At 31.1% G+C, this 13,701-nt stretch overlaps 1 protein-coding gene across 1 annotated transcript; it reads right to left on the reverse strand.

The window, feature by feature from the left end:
* Positions 1-2,511: 2,511 nt before the first annotated feature.
* On the reverse strand, positions 2,512-12,241 carry LOC145252380 (uncharacterized). The gene is made up of 14 exons (XM_080111778.1): positions 12,093-12,241; positions 9,683-9,756; positions 8,874-9,005; positions 8,431-8,524; positions 7,525-7,598; positions 6,814-6,854; positions 6,638-6,672; positions 6,015-6,156; positions 5,164-5,220; positions 4,752-4,836; positions 4,317-4,432; positions 3,744-3,911; positions 2,769-2,861; positions 2,512-2,655 (listed from the first exon to the last, which is right to left on the reverse strand). The coding sequence occupies exons 2-14, from the start codon at positions 9,732-9,734 to the stop codon at positions 2,539-2,541; spliced, it is 1,206 nt and encodes a 401-aa protein (XP_079967904.1). The 5' UTR covers positions 9,735-9,756; positions 12,093-12,241; the 3' UTR covers positions 2,512-2,538.
* Positions 12,242-13,701: the final 1,460 nt, after the last annotated feature.

The following is a 13,701-nucleotide window of genomic DNA, read 5'->3' on the forward strand; positions in this document are numbered from 1 at the left end:
TTGCTGAGATGGTTGACTACTTCTGTATTTAATACAGATTCCAGAAGCTTACCCATGATGCACAGGAGTTTATTGGTTTGTACTGAGATAGAGATTACCGATCATCTGAAATCTTAAATACAGGGCAAACTGATGAGATTTTTCTGGGTGATGGGAAGAAATTCTCCTTAAGACAATGTTGTAACAGTTTTCTAAATATGGGCGCTAAATCTGGTTGAAGTTTTTGAGCACTACAATTGGAATACCCTCAGGGCCAGTTGCTTTACTGGAATTCTTTTTTTGATTAGCTTGGCAACATCACGCACAGATATTTGTATACCACATAGCATGTTTTCTGGTACAGGAGGAAATATTGGTTGGCGGCCTTGGTTAAAAGTGTAGAATCAGCTGCAAAGTTCTTGGCAAAGAGTTTGGCTTTGTCTGATGCTGACGAGATTACCTCAGGTCTATTGATAATAGTTGGGATAGAGCACACGCTTCTGTTAAGGACCCTGTTTTCTATTTGCCAAAACTGGTGAGAACCAAGCCGCTGCTCAGCTACTTTGGACTTGACAGACTGAGCATACAACTCACTCGCGTTTTTTATTACTTTTTTTCAGTGGTTACTGACAGTCCTGAAAGAGGCTTTAGTCTCAGTACATCTATTACGTTGGAAGCAATGGACAAAGTGAATACTGTGCACAATGGCAGCAGCACATTCTGGAGAAAACCATGGCTTGCTGTTAGGTTTTTGCTGGAACATTTTCGAGGGTATGAAACGATCTATGCCTACACTAAACAATTCCGTCAGGTGTGATACTATAGAAGAAACATCTTTTTTAAACATAGGCTTAGTTCTGATGACCACAGAGGAAGATGAAATAAGGAGATGTGTTCAGAAGAGTAGACTTTGGTTGTATGGCCACGTTGAAAAACAAAGGTGAGCATGATTGAGTGAATAGATGTACAACAATTGAGGCAGATGATTCAGCTTAGAAGGGAAGGCCAAGGAAAAATTATGAGAAAGTGATAAAAATGGACCTGAGGGAAAGAGGGATAATAAAGACTTGGCCAGAGATATGTTCCTTAGAAATTTAATCTTAAAGGTACGCAATGCATGTCAGCATTAAACATTAAACTGATGATGATGATGATGATGATGATGATGATGATGATGATGATGATGATTGAACCATAATAAATGCACTTCCATAAATGCCACGTTTTATAGCAATTCTTTAATAAGCCTGGATATCTTGGGCCCTGGTAGAACTGGCTTGTGTGTGTAAAAAGTCATATAACTGCATGCAACCTGATTGATGTCAATCATTTGGGTTAGGGTTAGACAGAAAGACCAAGTGTGAAGTGTTGCCTGACATTGCTCACACTGGAATTGCGGACACACATTGGTTCCATTATTTGTTGAATTGAATCCAAAGTTCATCAACCAAACTTGCCATCTATTTCAAAAAGTTTACTTATTCAATGAATCTGACCTGGATATCTTGGGCACTAAGACACTTGCAGCATCCTAAATGGCAAAACCTTATGATTATAGTGATGATGTAGAAGCAGTAACAACAAGTTGCTCAAGTATATCAACAATGTGATCAGCATAAATAGTTTTCAAAATAATCGTGTTTGATTATATGAAAAATGGATTGCATAAACAGTATTGGAGCTTTTCAGAGATTTTATTTATTCAATAAATTTGACCGTTCTGCAAGTTATAGTGATTAGTGCTTAAAGAAAGTATGTGTGTAGGAGGAGTAACCGAGACTTACCGGAAACTGAGGCGACATTTGCCATTACATCAGGTGGAATAAATGATGCGGAAGAATGAATAAAGCAGAAGAGAAATAAGTTTGCGATGGGAATGAATTGAAGACAAAAATATCCGAGTTTCAAAAGAAATTTGTAAATAGTTTTTGTTTTCATCTTTTACTTTTCAAGTCGAACGTTTGCACAAAAAAAAATAGAAGACACAAAAATTATATTTTAATATTTTTAATATGAAGGTTTATAAATAAATTTTTCAATTATTCAATATTTTTGTTTTCAAATTTAAATTTAAAAAAAAATACAAAAAAGAAAAACAACAACTTTTTATTAAAATAAAAAACTTTATTTGAACATGATTTCAGATTTAAAATATTAAAAAAAATATTACAAGACTAAAAAGAAAAACAACAACTTTTTATTAAGAGTAGAACAGTTTATTTGAATATTTATGAAAAAATACATGAAGATGAAAAATATTTACATTTCAGAATTTCTAAAATAATCAGAACGTATTTACAAATTGATCAATGGATGCAAAACAGAAACTTTTTTTCTGTAGATTCAACAAAATTGAAAGAGAAAATAAACGAATTGGAATCTACAGATAATAAACCATTTGACCAATGAAAGGTATTTACAATCTACCCATAATTGGGTACAAAAAAGTAGTTTGATGGTAAAATGAACATTCAAAATCCATTTATTCTTAAGGAAAGTTTACCGACCCAGACATGATCTGATTAAAAAAAAAAACAACTAAGGACGTACAAAAGACTTTTAAGGAGTGTAAGGAACTCCATGTACACGGAAACGATAAAGACAAGTATATTCTGAATTGCCGTAGTTGCTGGAAATCCGAACTTCAACATATTGGGTTGGGTTTTCATTATTCATCTGAAATAAAATAATGAAAACTGATTTAGCATTTCACATGCGAACAATATTGAAATGCAAAGAAAATCTTTAGTGAAAATTGGTTAAAAACAAAGAAAACACAGAAACATTACCTGTGTAATAAACTGCTGAATAGGTCTCCCATCATCTTTGTATGTATAGCTGCCTAAATAGACACCTTCGTGGTCATCTAGACCGGATAAACTCTATAAGGAGAGGTGGAAAAAGATGGACCAAGTTTTAAAATCAAAGAGATTCAGTAAATACTTGCTTGTAAGAAACTTATTCATACATTTTTTTTTTGTAAAGTAAGTTTATCCCTTTTATAGATATTTTTAAAAATCATGAAAATCGAAACATCTGTTGAACAGACTTTTAAAACATCCTATAGTCATCCTGTAGGATTTTAATTTAAAACTGTATTTTCTTATATAGCCACATCTCTTTATGTATTAGTTTATTCAATTATTAATTTACTTGTCCGACGTCCGGTGTCACACAAAATGTCAAATTTTTAAACAACAAAAAATGTAGCTGTCACTTTCCGGTTTTAAATTGATTTATTTATTTTATAATTGAAAAAATGATGTTGGAAGGAGACTGTCATTTTTTTATCATCAATTTTTTTTTTTAATTAAAAAAATGTGGAAGTTGTATTATAAATAATTCATGGCACAAAAACAAACGATTTTTTATTAATTATTTTAGCTTAAAAAGTTAAAAGCAATTTACTACAATATGTTTTAAATTCGTCCTATTTGTTATATTTTAGTTTTTTCATTTAATTTTGTTTATGATGTGTTTTTAAAATTTTCACATTTTATTTATTTGATTCAAACATCATAATGAGTTCTTTAAAAACAAATTCACACACTTTTAAGTAAAACATGAAGCAGCAGATAACATTTTCATATTTTATTTTCTTGTTTGTGATTAGAAAAGCAGATAATTTCAAGCAAGCCTAGATATGTATTATTAAGTTCTCAAAAGATTACATTTTTACCTATGTCGATATTTTCAAAATGAAACTCCATGTATATATAAGGAAATTTTAAATATTAGAAAAACAATAAAACAGATACACTTACATAAACTGAAAAATCCTTCGGTGCACTCTCGATGTGTCCAGAGGGAGAGATGGATTTAGGAATATGTTCCATGCTGAAGGCAGTGATTTGAATTTTATGTGATAACCGAATCACAAACTTTCCAGTACTGCCTTCGAAGGACCAACATTCACCGACATTGACATCAGGCTAAATCAAGAAATAAAGAAAAAATAAAATAAACACACAAACACAAGCTGTTTTTCTTATTGCGAATATTTTGATCAATGTAACCTCTATCGTTTGTGTGAATCTTTTCAGACATGGAAATCTTTATGTTCCCAATTTTATAAAGATGTACTTAAAGGTCATAGATCACATCTTTATATAATACAATAAAGAAAAATTAAGTTTTCATAAAAATAATTATTTTACCTGAATTACAGTCCTGGGATCTAACATCGATAATCTGACGTCATCAATAAAATTTGATTAACAGCAAATCTATCCATAAGATCTGATATATAATTCTGGGAAATCAGATTAAATAGACAACTACTTCGATTTTTAATGCATTAAAGAAAAATGAAGTTTTCATAAAAATAGTTATTTTACCGTAATTACAGTCCTGGGAGAATTGGATTTATAAACGAGAGGAATACCAAAGATACTGATGTAGAGAGAATACTTTGTGAAAGTCTCTGAACAACGATTAAGGATCACACTGCCACCTGAAATAATAAAGAAAATAATTTTTTCAAAAATACATGAAAAAAGCTTCTTTAAATGAATGCAACCCATAATAAAATGTCAGCTTAAAGTGGATTATTATTTGAAATAGAAATTAACACTTGGAAAGATAAATTTGTGAGCATTGGAGAATGTCAGTGCTTTGATTTTAAATTTGTTTAGTCAAGAATTAGTTTATTGGCTATAATTCTTGTATTTATGGTATTTTCTTTAGCTATACTTGAATTATTTTATCACACAACTTAATGACCGGTTCATAATTATCTATGGAGGTAAAAAGACGGAAAATCAAAAACGCACCTCCAGATTCCAAAGCAAAATCTGCCATTGCAGTTTTATCAGCATTCAACTTCATCAGAGCTTCGTCTATCAAAGATCGTAGAAACTGGAAAATTAAAAATGAACATTGTGAAAGTTGTACGCATAATGAAGTTTCATGTTTTACCGAGGGGGAGGGGGTTAGTGTAGTGTATGTTCATTCGTTGTATATACTAGTCTAGCAAAACTGTGAGGAAAGGGAGAAATGAAGAAATACAATCTTTCTTTAAAGTTATTTAATTGAAGTTTTGGTTTTACATATAATTGCTGGAAATTATTTGTTCTTGTTCAGGTCATTTATTATTTGTAAAATATTGTATACTAAAAATATATAAAAGAGCATATATGTAGTAATTGTCCCTAGCTGGGGTTGCCTGGGAGTCATATTACTTACGTCTTTGGTTTCCTTTTCTTTTAATAACAGAGCTTCCTCTATCAAGGATCGTACAAACTGGAAAATTAAAAAAATTAACATTTTTTTATCAAGTGAAATTAAATAGGACAAAGTTTGGACATTTTTATTTCTGTATTGATGATAGTGTGTCTTTTATTGTCACATATTATCAGTCACATTTGGTATCTTTAATCCTGTAGGTTGAGTTTGCAGTGTTTTAGTGAACCCAAAATATTAAACTAATGTATAATGTCCATTGAATACAAATATATATGTGGATAACAATATATATATATATATATACATACATACATACATACATACATACATTCATACCTACATACATATATATATGTATGTGTACATATATATATATATATGTATATATATATATGTATATATATATGTATATTTATTCATATATATATGTGTGTGTGTGTGTGAATAAATTATATGTATTACATACATACATACATACATACATACATACATACATACATACATACATACACACATACATATATATATATATGTATGTGTACATATATATATATGCATGTGAATAAATTATATGTATTAAAATTTTTTTTAATCCTTAAATCCTAAATTATCTTACAGAGAATTTAAATCGAGTAATTGGTTGCAAATCCAATTTTACAAATTTCAAATTCACAGGAATTGACATAAAACAAAGCCAGACAAGCACAATATCTGCCTTATATTGCCCCCACCTCTATCCCAATATTCGACTTTTTAAATCAATTCATAGCAACTATTGTTTGCAGATTCTTACCATTCCAACATCAAAAATGACCAAAAATGAAACTAAATCGAATTCCGATTAAATTTACCTTTGGCAGACTTGCATGAATGTCTTCTTTGACATCAGAACGAATGTGATTGAATCCAGCAAGAAAATCAGAACGAAGAGAATTTTGAAGAGATTTTTTGATTGTCATTTCATATTTGTTCTCAAAACTTATTGAACTTTGGCTGCAAAAGAAAAATTATTCAAGTTGAAGTTAATCGTTGTAAAAGAAGTGGAATTTTTATTCTTGCAAAATGTTACAATTGATTTTAAAAAAACTATTTGGGAAATCAAGAAACAATTTATTTTGGTTCAGCCACTCATAACTCCAAATAATTCAAACGATTTCGGGAAGTAAATATCAATTTATTTATGCACACGTAAAATATAAAATATAAAATATATAAATTGATCACATAGTTTTATTTTTGAATAAAAAATTGAATTCAGTGGCTAAACTACGAGCATCGATCTCATGATGTCATCTTAAAACCAATTCGATGGAAAAAAGGAGATGACTCTAAATAATTCCAACTATTCTGGGAAGTAAATTTCAATTTATTTATGCACAAGTAAAATAAACACATCAGTATTAAACATACTTAATATGCAGAGAGAAGGTACATCATAAAAAAGTTGAAAAAAAATGTGAAAAATCAAACTTACCTGTTTAATGATTTTCCTAAATTTGTATTCAAAGACTGAAAAAAATTAAAATTATAAATCGATTAATTTGAGTTTTTACTAAGAAAATAGAAAGAAATTAAAAAATGGAGAAAAAGGGGGAAGAGCAAAGCGAGTGTTGGGGGAGGGGGCGAATAAAGAGAATTGGATGTTCTTACCTCAGATTTTCCTGGGTATTGCGACATATTCGATAGGCCAGCTGCAAAAGAGAGAAAAAAATAACCAGATGGATAAAAACATATACATAATCCTCTTCTTCATAAAAAGGAAATTATACTAAAGGTAGCAGTTCACCCAAAACTGGAGGTAATTCACCCAAAACTTGAGGTAATTCACCATTAACTGGAGGTGATTCACCCATAACCGGAGTTAGTTAACCTATAACTAGAGGTAGTTAACCTATAACCGGAGTTTGTTCACCTTTAACTGGAAAAAATTCATCTATAACTGGAGGTTATCCAATCATAACTAGAGGTAATTCACCCATCACTGGAGGTAGTTAACCAATAACTTGATGTAATTAACCTATAACTGGAGGTAGTTCACCTATAACTTCTTATGTTTCTTATGCAACATTTTCATTTGCTACTAAGATCTAAAAGTGCATCTCACAATTCAATATAATGTCAAAAATTATAGTTTTTTATGATGAAAAATTCCTGCAACAAACTCAAAAGTACAAAACGAAAAATACAGTAATCATCCAAATTGATAAATATTTCAACAGATTTGCTAAATTGTGATTCTTGTTTTTTAATTTACAATTAGGTTAGTCAGATTATTCTCACTATGTTCATCTTTGCTCCAACCATAACTTTTATAATGACTCAATAGATGTCAAAACTTGTAATAAAAAAAACAATACTTACAAATGATCCACAATCCACTGAGCAGCAGCAAAATAAACATGGGTAGACGACGGGTAAGTCGACCAGAAGTAACACTGTCAACAAGATGAGAGAAATGATTAGACATATATATATATATATATATATATATATATATATATATATATATATATATATATACACTAGCATTCCATTATTTAACATTGATTTATATATATATATACCAGCAGTCCGTCTAGCATTGCCCGATTACAAAATATGTTTTAATACAATCGTATTTTGTAGACCCAAAATTGACAGAGTAGTTTGTTAAAGATCATTCCACAGACAGACAAAGTCACTTTTATAATAAGTAACAGGACCTGACGAAATTCCACAGCAGACTTTTTCATATGTAATATATTGATGTTGGCATTCTGTGGGTGTTCAGTATAAATGAAGCCGCCCTGGTATTATTGTAGTTTTGTGTTAAAACTGCAAAAGTATTTGTTTAAGCTAGCAGAGACCCCTGGTAACTATATATGTGTGTGTGTGTGGTGTGTGTGTGTGTGTGTGTGTGCGCGCGTGTGAGTAATTTGTGTTCTTTCCGCGAAACTAAAACCAAAATTTATGAAGAATTCATCGCAAAATTATTTATTACAAGTAGTGGAAAGTTATAACGCTTAAACGACAGTTATTCCGAAGAAAAAAGTTGTAAGCATGACAAAGAAAATAACACACACGCAATCGTATTAATATATAGATGAATCTTAACCAAAAATTTGTGAACGTTTTAGTTTTAACACACTGTACACTGTGTATTATCTGTTTCGAACCAAAGAAAGTATTTATCTTTAGAGTTTAGAAAGGAAATAAAGAAACGGGAAAAATGTTACGTCGATTTTTAAACATTTAATTTAACAAAACCTGTTTAGTGTTTATACTTACATTAAAGTTATGTTTGCACAGAAACGTTTTGCACCTGCCATAAAGCCTTCGTTGGATATGGGGGTTGACCTCACATTTCTATAGCGTCTGTTTTCTGAAGAAATTTAAAAATACAAACATTTCAGCTAAAAATCAATTTTATCAAAATCAATGAGTTGTTAGCAGGATATTATGGAAACAAAAGTTGAAAATGTGTAGAAAATCAATTTTATTTGGTTTTTTAATAAATCAAATTAAATATTAAATTTTTTTTTGTGTCATTTTATAAAACAACTGCATGAAAAAAAAGTTTAAATTTTGTTTAAAGATTTTTTGGATACATATAAGGATGTTTCGTATTTTTAATTGCCAACAGTTTTTATTCCATTACCCTAAATCTCGAGTATTTTGTTAATGTCTAAATAGAAATGCAATATAAATTGCTGACTTTTTCAACCACTTACCAATTATGTCAAATCTATCCATTAGATATTCACCAGTTGATTCTAATTTAGCTGCAGCAGACGCCATCCTCTGAGCCATGAATATTTCTTTCGATGGGGGAATCCTCCTTACATTTCTATAATTTCTGGTTTCTGAAGAAATTGAAAAATATAAACATTTCAGTTCAAAATTAATTTTATAAGGATATACATGTTAACCCTTCCCCATTTTGTCCTAAATTTCAAACAACATAATGGCGTGTTTGCTTATAAACCAAACTAATTAAAGAATTTAAGTTTTCAAATGAATAATATCACTTATGTGTAAGCATTAAAAATTGTGTCCAGAGCAGAAAGAAATTTTGTATTGACATTAAAATTGTTTCGTGGTGTTTTTATTGAATATTAATAAATAAGAAATCATTTTGAGTTAAAATCTATTTAACATTACGCATGTAACTTGAGAAAAACATGCTTGAAATGTGTCACCATTATGGTGAATCGAATTCAATTAAGTCGCCATTTTGTTTTGATTTTGCTTTAACGTTTATCCTCTAATAAACTTCCATTTTTTATGTTAACTTTTATTTTTGTTTAATCAACACAAATTACTGAAAATTTTTATCATTATTATTATTATTATTATTATTATTATTATTATTATTATTATTATTTTAATTATTATTATTATTATTATTATTATTATTATTATTATTATTATTAATAGTAGTAGTAGTAGTGTTTATTATATTTAAGAAAAACCATTGTTTTCATATAATGTTTTTTATTTGTTACTTGTTAGCAGGAATCAACTCTTTGCAAAGATTTACCTGAATAAACAATCCTTTGTGTTCGAGGTCTTAACCAATAAGAATGAGGCATGTTGGCTCTTGATCCCTAAAAACTGAAAAATAAGGAGAAAGAAACGACATTATTAATAAAGAAAAGCAAAATCTATATATACAACGTTGATTCTTTATCGCTCTAAAATTGATATTAAAAACACACTTTTTCTATTTCAAAAATTATTAAAATAAACTTCTTAATATACTCAGTCATCTTTTTTTTAAGGTATGCGAACTTTATTTTCGACCTGAACACAAGAGAAAAACATGAGCATTTGAAGAAAAAACAGGTACCAATGTTACAGTCAGACAACAGAAACCATTTCTTCAGAATGCTGATATCATAGAATTCTGTCCTTCATATTTATCTTCATCAACAATATTTAGAGCAGTGTTTTTAATTGGAGGAGGGGGGTACAATGTTTTAGGTTGTAGTGATGAGGGAAATTGGCAACAATAATAAAAAATAGGATCAAAGGCCACAAAAAATACAGTGTGCATCACTTAATGTTACTAAAAGGTAGTGATGGGACATTCCAATATCTTTTTTCTGATACTGTTACGATTCTGATACAATTACCGATTCCGATTCTGTATGAATCTCTAAATATTTAACTATAGAGTTGCTATTTATCCTGATTACCATAAAAACACGTGTTAAATGTGCAGATATTTTCTCAGACATAAAATTACACTTGTGGGAATGATCTATAAATAAATAAATTTAGGAGGACTTCATGCATATCAGACGATTGTGAAGCACAATTTTTGGTGAGTTCTATGCAGAAGCAAACAAATAATGAATAAAAATATCAACTTTCGATAGGATCTTCATGTCAACATCTTTAGTTTTTTTTATTAATCTTTTACTCTTTTTTTACATTTTAGATATTTTTTATTTTGAAAATGTAAAATGTAAAATGTTTTTATTTCAATAAACAATCAATAGTAAAATCTAAAAATGCAAACAAATATTATCTGTAAGTCACGTAAATACGAGAAATACGCATAAGAATTTTAGTGAATAATTTATTTCAATAAATTTTGAACTTCATTTTAATTCATTCAATTTTTTTATTATTAAATATTTCAAAGAAATTATTAAGTGACTTTTTTTGTTACAAATCATGATTATTCATATTTACACATACAATATTTTATCCGATAATTTAATGCTCGTGCAAGATAATTAAATATAAAAATGCATTTTAAATAAAATCACTATTATGTAATTACGTGTCATGTCGAAATTAGTAAAAAATTTCCCCAAAAACCTTTGTTATTCCACATCCACTATTTTCTAATTTGAAATAGTGATAGTTAACTTAAAACAAGGGAGATAAGTAAGTTTGCCATACAGATTTGATTAAAATTGCATTACAACAATACCTTGAGATACGAATGTAATTCATTCCATGACCACTAACATATCTAATAAAATTGTATCTCAAATTAATTATTCTCATTTGAATTAAAACATACAGAATTAATCCATTCAAAGGTTAAGAAATTTATGCATCACAAGCTAAAATTATGCTTGAATTACACTAAAAAATCACTAAAGAAAGATAAATACAAAAGTAATGACACGGAAATTGATATATAATAATAAATATTAATAAAAACAATAACAAGATAGAATAGTACTCAACACCTTGGTGAGTGCCAGTGTTAGAGATGTACACAAGGAGGTAGGGAGAGAAGCAAGGCTATCACGTACACACACACACACACAGACACACACACACAGACACACACACACACACACACACACACACACACACACACACACACACACACACACACAATATGGCAACTAAAAAGGGCCAAGATTATACACAAATAAAAACTAAGATAGATGAAATTCTCTACGCCAGGTACGCCCCAAAATGGAGCACTGTTACTACATCGGAGCAGGAGCTTCTCGGCATGCCCTATCCAGCCTTGATAGAGTTCAAAACTTTTCCCTGCAGCCTCTTTCACACAGAAGAGATGTTGCAAGCATGTCTCTGCCCTACTATTATTTTCATGGTAAGTGCTCGTCTGAACTCCAATCTATGGTCCCCTTTTGCCAAACTTTCACAAAAAAACACTCAACTAGCTACAACCATTATATACGATATTCCTTATATAGTGTTATAGTAGCAAAAACCCTCAAGAAGTATTTTCTTCTGCAAATTGATACTAAGCGATTCAGCTACAACTGATCAATCTCTCTTCTTCATGTCCCCTAGACGCAATAGCTTATCAACTCAAGAGGAAAAGTAGATAGAAATAGAGTGAGAGAGAAGTTTATAAAAACTCTCCCATTTTGTTTTATGGCTGGGCAACGCCCGATAATCATATTTGTCTCAAATGAAATACACTTTAAATATAAGAAAAAAAAAATCCTTACCTGTAGATCGTTATTTACTCTTTCTGTATGATGACAGGATGTGACACAAGGCTGTCTAAAAGATATTCAGCTTCTCAAAAAGGGATACTTATTGATCTATATCTATCAGTATGTCACTAAAACTTTGTTTGGCGTTGCTGACTTGTTATCGTGCAAAATGAAGAATGAGTGGCAATTGTTAAAAGATTTTACTTTATATAAAGAATGGAAGTTACCAAAATTCTTTTATGACGTCACAGAAAGATGACATTAAATGGTAAGGGAAAAATCTTTTATGACGTCACAAAAGGATAACTTTTCTATTTAGATATATATGTAAGAAAACAAAAACCTTTTATGACGTCACAAAACGATATTGTACCTATTTACTATGCCTCCCCACGGGACAGAATTAGACCCCAGGGTCGTTTTTTAACGTGGAGAAAAGGGTACAAAAATAAAAAAAATGTTCTCAGTCGTGAAGGACTGATCCTCCACCGAAAGAGAACAAGAAATGGAAGTGCAGCATCTGAAGAACAGATGATATTTAGTTGTACCGGCCCCGGACCTGGCATTATCTACTGCCAGGCCCTCATTTGGGGTCCGATACAACTTAGGCACCAAGGCCAGTAAGGGGGGAAGTGGGGAAGAAAACGGGACTTTGCTAAATTTGCTAACTAGACTTGCGTTGGAAAGCAAGTATTTTATTTAGAAAGATAAAACCTATACTAGTTCCTATCATAACACATCCGCCTACATGCTTACCAGGACCTACTTAAAAAGACAGCTCCCCAGCTTAACGAGATGGCGGGCGACACTCTTACTGTAAAAGAAGAATATAAACAAAAACAAAACAAAATTTTATGTACAAACTTGGGCAATTTTTTTTTTTTTTTTTTTTTATAAATGGGGGTGAGATGATGGGGAGGGGGGGCAAACTAGAATACACCCAAAAAGAAAGAAAAAGAAAACAACTTAATAAAATGCCTATGAGGGCGGATTAGTAAGGGGACCCTCCCTACCTAACGGCTGGTCTGTCGTATGAAACGCCTACTGTCTTCCGGTCCACTTCCCCCGGGGGGAAAGGGTGAAAGCAAGCAGGTCGTTCCCTAGGGGGGAGTGGAGGAACTAGGGACTTGTAAGAAAAAATAAATTAGGGTCGGGGATAACAGGGATGGATGGCGTCTTACAAGATAATGTACGTAAGGGGTAAAAACAGTCCGAGGACAAAATAAAACTGGTGGACTTTGGGCATCATTGGAAGCTCTCCTAGTGCCAATCTATCAAAAAACAAAGATCTATAGGGGACAGGATCAAACTCACATACACCCTAGTCTAGGCCCTAAATAACGTATATGCTTTCCACTCTAGGTGGTTACTCCGCCTAACTAGCAAACCTACTCCTACCCATGATTACGGGGTAAACCCCGTATTAACATATGAGGGACTGGGTTCCGAGTGCACGACAATCGAAACTTCAGCACCTCCAGACGAATACTACTAGGGTGGAAACACAAGCTCATACCTAGCTCCTCGTCGGATGCACAAACTAGTGTTGTGCACCCATCTCCTATCAAAGTCTATGCGGGGCAATCTTTTCCAATCACATCTGATTTTTATTTTAAGTTGA

The sequence above is a fragment of the Euprymna scolopes genome, chromosome 29 (genome assembly GCF_053919585.1).
Source record: "Euprymna scolopes isolate OS-2025 chromosome 29, ASM5391958v1, whole genome shotgun sequence".
In the NCBI taxonomy this organism is placed as follows: Eukaryota; Metazoa; Mollusca; class Cephalopoda; order Sepiida; family Sepiolidae; genus Euprymna; species Euprymna scolopes.

Coding starts and splice junctions, on each gene's coding strand:
- LOC145252380 (XM_080111778.1), bottom strand. CDS start 9,734: ATGCCTCATTCTTATTGGTTAAGACCTCGAACACAAAGGATTGTTTAT. Junction 9,006..9,682: donor ACAAAGGATTGTTTATTCAG/GTAAATCTTTGC, acceptor CAATTTCTTCAG/AAACCAGAAATTATAGAAAT. Junction 3,912..4,316: donor CTCCCAGGACTGTAATTACG/GTAAAATAACTA, acceptor TTCTTGATTTAG/CCTGATGTCAATGTCGGTGA.